The sequence below is a fragment of the Stomoxys calcitrans genome, chromosome 5 (assembly GCF_963082655.1).
Source record: "Stomoxys calcitrans chromosome 5, idStoCalc2.1, whole genome shotgun sequence".
Lineage (NCBI taxonomy): Eukaryota > Metazoa > Arthropoda > Insecta > Diptera > Muscidae > Stomoxys > Stomoxys calcitrans.
The window spans coordinates 18,671,790-18,679,761 of record NC_081556.1 but is presented as its reverse complement, the minus strand read 5'-3'; the positions used below and the strand labels follow the sequence as shown (position 1 = coordinate 18,679,761).

The following is a 7,972-nucleotide window of genomic DNA, read 5'->3' as shown; positions in this document are numbered from 1 at the left end:
GTAAAATGCAATGTGTTTTGTTTAACAAAAAATGGTGAAAAAAAAAACTGATACGAACGTTTATTTACTTTGATATGACGGTTTTCAGAATTGTTTCGTTATCACAAAATATTTGCCGTTACTCCTATGTTTGTCCTATATGTGCTGGTGTATGAAAAACGCCCCAACAATTTAAGTTTCTCACGGCTATAAAACTTTTCAATTCTTCGGCGAGTTCGTAACACCTTCAGGGTTGTTCCTTATTGTGCGAATTTTAAAATACGACTAATGCCGAATGTGAAGAAATCGATTCTAAGCTGAATATTATCTATCATTTATAAACAATGTTATCTTGGTCGTTATCGTAAGCATTTGAAATGAGGTATAAAGTGATTGGGGAAGACCCTACAAGTTTTATTGGTATTTATTATCAACTAGCTGAATCGGGCCCGCTCCGCTGCTCCTTCTTGTACTCTATATGGAACAAAATTATGCTTTGAATATGTATTTTCGACACTTACAGAGCCCTTAGTGAAATACCAGACTCCGAAAGTAGTATATGTATATCGCTTGACTTACAGTATAAGAATAGAAATGCCTTTATCTGAGTCCTTTAAGATCTGATCTCGGAGGGTTTAGGGTCATTAACGTTTGGATGTTTGATATACTCTATTCTTAAAAGTCGTCATTTCAGCCCAATATTGTCATGATGTCCAATTTGGGGGTTTTGGTCCCCTGGCACTTGACCCGAAAAAATATCAGCAACGTGCTCAAATACCATTTCTTTAACCCCCATATTGCCATTGCCATTTAAAAGGAGTTTATGAGGTGAGGCATCCTCAAACACTAGGCACCAAAATTTGTACTCCTTGGGGGTGTTTTGGAAAAGGGGCTGTGCCCCAAATACCTGGTCCCACATTTGGATATCAAATTCGTTTTCTATTCTCAAATACCTTTATATGTGAGCCCCACATTGACGTGGTCGGTAAATATGCCCGATTTAAGGGTGTTTTGGGGAGTGCGATGGTCCCCTCAATCACTTAGCCCTGAGAATATATCAGCATCGTTCTCTACTCTCAAATATCATTTATTTGAACCACATATAAACGTTGGCCTCAAAATTAGATATCAAATTCGTTTTCTAATCTCAAATACCTTTCATTTAACCCCTTATTGCAAAAGTCAGCAAATATATCCGGTTTGGGCTATGGCCCCCTAAATACTATCAATATCGACATCCACTCCCTTTAATATCCAAATTGTCATGATGAGCAAATCCATCTCAAATCCATCTCCCCTAGGCAGTTGGTCCCGAATTTTGATATAAGAATCGTGGACAACTCTCAAATACCGTTAATTAGAACCCCAAATTTTTATAGTCGCAAAAATGACCGGTTTGGGGAGTGTTTTGGGGGATGGGCGGCCGTTCAGTGACTTATCCCTGAAAATATATTTCAGATTCGTGTTCTACTCTAAAATACCTCTTATTACAGCTCCATATTGGAATGGTCAGCAAATACGTCCTATATGGGTGGTGTTATGGGGGTAGGGTGGCCCCATAGACACTTTTGCCCGAATATTGATATCAGATTCCTGCTTTACTCCCAAAGACCTTTCATTTGAGCCCCTCATTGTTATGGTCATAAATGTGCCCTCTTTTGGTTGTGTTTTTGGTAGGGGCGGCCCCCTAAACACTTGACCCCACATTTGGATATCAGATTCGTATTCTACCCTCAACTCCAAATCCAAATTTTGCCCATGAACATTCCACTAAGAAACAGGGGCAAACCTCTCACATATCAATGAGTGCAGTCCGATTCAAGTTTAAGCTCAATGATATGCCGAGTCTGAAGGGCGTGCAACAGTGCAATACCTCTTTGGAGAGAAGTTTTACATGGCATAGTACCTCAGAAATGTTGCCAGCATTAGTAGGGGAAAAAAACTGCTGAAAATTTGTTCCGATGGTCTCGCCACGATTCGAACCCGGGCGTTCAGCGTCATAGGCGGACATGCTAACCTCTGCGCTACACTCAACTACCTTGTATTTAAGCCACATATTGCCATGGTCTGTAAATAAGTCCTGTTTGGGGGTTGTTTTGGGGAATGGGTGGACCCCTAGAAACTTGGTTCCACATTTAGATATCAGATTCGTATTCTACTCCCAAATACCTTTCATTTGAGTCCCATATTGTCGTGATTCGTCCAAATATATATTTGGTAGGTTTTGGGGTGGGGCAGCCCCCCTAGGTAACCCATCCGAAATTAAGATACCAAATTTTTAATTTTAGGGCATTATAAGAGAGCACACAAAATTTCTCTTAAATCGCACCACCCATCACCGAGATCTGGTTTTTTTGAAAATTAGAGTAAGCGGGAGGAACCGCCAGAAGCGTGCGGAGAAGGCACTCCGGCTGCCATGGGATTGCTTATGCATTAATTTCGTTTTTATACCCTCCACTATGGTATGGGGGTATATTAATTGGTCATTTTGTTTGTAACTCCTCGAAATATTTGTCTGAGACCCTACAAAGTATATATATTCTTGATCGTCATGATATTTTAAGTCGATCCAGCCATGTCCGTGCGTCTGTCTGTCGAAAGCAGGGTAACATTCGACGAAGTAAAGCTGGCCACTTGAAATTTTGAACAAATACTTCTTATAAGAGTAGGTCAGTTGGGATTGTCACTGGGCCATATCGGTCCATACTTTGATATAGCTGCCATATGAACCGATTTGATATCTTTATTTCTTGAGCCACTAGCGGTTGCAATTCTTATCCAATTTGGCTGAAATTTAGCATGATGTAGTCGTTTTAACTTCCAATAACTGTGCTTAGTATGGTTCAAATCGGTCCATTGCCTGATATAGCTGCCATATAAACCGATTTGGGATCTTGATTTCTTGAGCCTCTAAAGGGCGCACTTATCCGATTTGACTGATATTTTGCATGATGTAGTTTGTTTTCACTTCCAACAACTGTGGCGAATGTGGTCCAAATCGGTCCATAGCCTGATATGGCCGTCATATAAACCGATCATGGATCTTGACTTCTTTAATTTGTAATTTTTTGTAATTTGTAATTTATTGACACCCGCACAACAAGAACGCATGTTCTTATGATTATAGTACGGGAAATTAATCCTTTTAAAGTTACAATGTTAGACAAAGTATAAATAAATAAATGTAAAAAAAAGAAAAAAAAAATCAAATATAATAAGCTTGAAACTAACAAAATATAAATAGGATGTTAATTTGAGTAATAAATCAGAAATAAGAAAAATATTGGTATACAATTATTTACCGCTCACAAATCAAAATTAACACTTGACATATTTATTTTTAACAAGACTTATCTAGAATCCCTAAAGTGATCTAGTAATTTACCTTTAAATGTTACAACGTTACTGATGGTTTGAAGGTCGTGCGGGAGAGAGTTCCAGAGCTGAACGGCGAATATAAATAGATGCCATTGAGAGACTAAGCTACGGTGTATCATTGGAATCAATTTGTTTCCTCGGTTCGACCTTGCAAATCTGATTCTCTCAAATAAATGAGATGGTGCCTGTGTATATATTATCCTATGTAAAAAGGTCAATGACCTCATGAGCAAAACATCACGAAATGATACACCATATAAGGATCTGGAGAAACGGAAAGTGGAGTCTCGTCGACGAAGACCATATACATAGCGTACCACACTGTTGAAGAAAGTATCGATCTTACGACTGCTTCGAGAATCACAGTTTGCAAATAGCTCACAACCGTAGAGTAGGCTAGGTATAATATATGACTTTGCCAAAAGTATTCTTACCCAAAGAGGAGTAAGTTGTTGAGTGGACCAAAGCGAGCGAAGCTTTGAATACCCTTGACCAACAGCAGCATTAATATGGTCTGTCCACGACAAGGTACTGTTGAAAGTCACCCCCAGGTTCTTTGCACGAGCCACGATCTCTAACCTCTCATTAGCAACAACAACAACAGGATCGCAAGTGAAACGTGAAACCCTTGTCTTAATAACCATGCACTTCGACTTGAGAGGATTAAGGCACAAGCCATTAGCATTTGCCCATTCATAAATTCTGGATAGGTCATGGTTCAGCATCCTGACATGGTCGTCTAAGCATTCCTTCGTGCTACTTATATAGACCTGCACATCATCAGCATACATGTGGGTCTTACAAAATGAGAGCTGGTCTGGCAGGTCGTTGCTATATAAAGAAAATAGAATAGGACCCAAGATTGAACCCTGGGGCACTCCTCGAATAACAGGCAAGGGGCTAGAAACTGATGACTTCGAAACCACGGATTGGGTACGATTGGAGAGATATGACATGATTAAACGAACAGACGAAGACGAGAAATGAAACAGGTTTTTTAATTTTGCTGCCAACATAGTGTGATCGACCGTATCGAATGCCTTTGAATGGTCGAGGAGAACAAGCAAATTCAATTCGTCATTCTCCAAGTTACTCCTGATATCCTCCACCACATCTGCTAGAGCACTTATACAACTACGTCCGGGACGGAAACCTGACTGCTTCTCATATAAAAGAGAGTTCTCATTTATATACGAAAATATCTGTCTATACATTATCTTCTCAAAGACTTTGGACAGAAAACACAAAATGGAGATGGGCCGAAACTCCCTACAATTCTTGGGTAAGGGTATAACTTTAGCGTACTTCCATGCCACCGGAAATGAACTTCTGGTCAAAATGCTGTTAAAAATGTGGGTAATGTATGGCAAAATAAATGGTAATAGTACCTTGAGAAATCTTGGTTCAATGCCGTCGAATCCAACTGCATTTGACTTCACCATGGAGAAACCAAGTACCACATCGTTCTGTTCTATACCCGAAAATTCAAAACCTTCACTGTGACGATCCCCAAGAGTCAACTCAAAGTCATAGAAACTAGGATCTATGGGGTTTGTTGGAATATTGGTGAAAGTAGCATTAAGCTGGTCCACATCCACATCAGTGATGTTATCGGGGGATCTGCGACCGATACCAATGTCGTGAATGGTCTTCCAGGTCTTCCTCGAACCGATCGCAGAGGTAAAACGTCTGAGGTAGTAATTGATCTTGGCAGCTCTTATCAACTTATTGACACGGGATCTGTTGGAGCGATATTCCTCTCGTAGGTGCGACGTCCTAAAACGTTTCCATCTACGGTATGCAGTGTTTCGGGACTCAATTGCAACACGAATATCTGCCGAAAACCAAGGTTTAGTCTTCGAACAAATTTGTCTCATTTTGATCGGGAGCACAAAATCTTGGACAGCGCACACATTTCTTGTGCCACTAGAGTGTGCAATTCTCATCCGATTCGGATTCGTCATGAAATTTTGCATGACGTGTTGTGTTATGACTTGCAACAACTGTGCCGAATATGGTTTAAATCGGTCTATAATCTGATATAGCTGCCATATAAACCGATCTGGGATCTTGACTTCTTGAGCCTCTAGAGGGCGCCATTATTATCCGATTTGGCTGAAATTTTGTACAACGGCTTTTCCCATGACCTCCAACATACACGTCAAATATGGTCTGAATCGGTTTATGGCCTGATACAGCTACCATATGAACCGATCTCTCGATTTTACTTCTTGATCCACCACAGGGCTCAATTCGTATTCGAATTGGCTGAAATTTAAAAAATGAATCGGACCATAACTTGATATAGCTCCCCTAGCATAGCAATTCTTTTCTGTTGTCCTTTGTTTGCCTTAAAAGGGATATCGGGAAAAGAACTCGACAAATGGGAGGGTACGTAAGATTCGGCCCGCCCAAACTTAGCACGCTTTTACCTCTTCTGTTCTTATTTGCTGTCTTGTATCTATGTTTTCTCTATCATTTTATACCCACCACCATAAGATTGTGGGTATATTCATTTGGTCATTCCGTTTGTAACACACCGAAATATCCGATTTCGCTGAAATTTGGAACAGAGTTGTATGAAGACTGCCAACATCTGTGCCGAAAATGGTCCATTGGGCTGTATTTAGGTATAGCTGCCATAGAGACCAATCTCCACCATTAGGGCCTAAAGACAATAAAAGGCTCATTTATACTCCGATTTTGCCAAATATAGTGCAGATCGGACCATATTTACATATGACCGTCATATATTGTATACCGATCATCCGAATTAGTGCTTAATCACATTAACGATGCACTTTTTACCCGATTTCACTCAAATTTCGAACTGTTACAAGTAAATAGCTTCTCGGTACCTGAACCAACCTAGCTTTTACCTAATCTTGTTTGGTAATGCCAAGAGAAAGGAAATAGGATTGTACGATTCTCCCTTGCTCAAATTATTTTAGTTAAATATTTTATTTAAACTTCTAAAGTCCAAGTCTAGAAGGGACCGAAATGGTCTATAATCTGAGATTTGCTCCTATATAAATTGACCGCCCGATTTTATTTCCGACTTTCAGAGAATTTTTCATCATCACCTCCCATTTAGGCATAAGTGATCTGGTGATGGATTTGCCAAATTCTCCAGACTTATTTTTTTTAATAAAAAATTAAAAAATTTATAAAAATTATTTTTTTATTTTATTTTTTTTTTTATTTACTATTTTTTATTGACAGAATATTTTAACCTATTTTTAATTATTTTTTTTTTAGTTAATGGAATATTTGGCATTATTTTGTTTTCTTCACTGCTTAATTTGTGATATATGTACATAAATTATATAACAATCAAAATAACTATTCAATTGTGACTAATACTTAATACCAACTTAAAATATTATTTAAAATCAAATTATAACAATAAAAATAAAAATAAAACAAAAAGACTTGCAACAATAAAAAAAAGAATGGCTTTTTACAAAAAAACAAATACAACATTTATATAAATAAAATACTACTTAGATAGTAAATACTACCAACTATGCCTAACTTTATCGTTGTCCTCAATATTCGGCAGTATAACCACCACTGTGCTCAGCAGCAATCCCAGCACTTGACCATTTAGGATGTGGCATACCAGGTGGTACGATTGGCAGCAACTGGCTCATCAACCTCTGCCTTGGGCACAACCCACATATTGCCAATGCCACTGTCTGTGCTAAAGCGATTTGAATCACGAAATAGTGATAGATTAGCAGGTTTCGGATGTATGTGATCTTCGCCTTGTTCGAGGGCTAGCTTCTCCTTAAAGCGTTTGCGTTCTTCCTTGGCATACAAGGTCATCATTTCTCGTATCAACTCCAGCCATTGCTCTATGAGCGTTTGATCAGCCGAAAAATCGCATTCCTGCATTTTGCGTTGCTCATAGAACAGTGTAAAGGAATTCGTTTTTGGTGTTATGCCTATATGTTCGCAAGGATAACGACCATGAAAGATCAATTGCTTCCCCTTGATTTCGGTGTAGATAATGCATTTGTCGAACATGAATACCTTGGAGCGATAGCTGCGCTTAAGCGTATGATCATGCACATGGAATTCACTGACTTTACGGAATTTCCCTTGATAGGCGGTATTAAACTAAGGAGAAGGAAAGTGGATATGGTATTACGATTGGATTTCAAAAGGGATTTTTAAAAATCTCACCTCATGTGTTTCACTTAGGCATACAATATCATTGATAATCTCCGATTCATTGATGGTGGTTAAGAGAGTTCTCAATTTTTTCTCCAAACGACAGCAGGACTCAATTACGGGTTTCAAAATGAAGTCACGATTCTTGAATAATGTCTGAAATACAGAGAGAAAACAAACAATACATCAATACGGAATTCAATGCATAAAACCAAAAGAATTCTACAAATAGTGATTTTTCTACAACTTTCAGTACAATGGTTGGGGATATCCTCTTTGCAAATTTTCCCACAGACATTCTTTTAAGAAAGAGGGGGCAAACTTCACACATATCAATGAGTGCGATCCGATTTAAGTTTTAAGCTTAAAGATAAAGCAGTTCCTCTTTTTTGTCGAGTCCGAATGGCATGCTGCAGTGCGACACCTCTTTGTGGAGAAG

General features: G+C 38.7%; 1 protein-coding gene across 3 annotated transcripts in view; it reads right to left on the bottom strand.

The window, feature by feature from the left end:
• Window positions 1-6,827: 6,827 nt before the first annotated feature.
• The window catches only part of LOC106084344 (guanine nucleotide exchange factor DBS), a 39,786-nt gene continuing 38,641 nt past the window's right edge, over window positions 6,828-7,972 (bottom strand). For all 3 annotated transcript variants that reach the window (XM_013247960.2, XM_013247959.2, XM_013247961.2), the window contains exons 7-8: window positions 7,546-7,689; window positions 6,828-7,479 (exon numbers count right to left, since the gene is read on the bottom strand). In XM_013247960.2, the coding sequence (XP_013103414.2) occupies window positions 6,964-7,479; window positions 7,546-7,689 (660 nt within the window). In that variant the 3' untranslated portion in view covers window positions 6,828-6,963. The remainder of the gene's footprint in view (window positions 7,480-7,545; window positions 7,690-7,972) is intronic.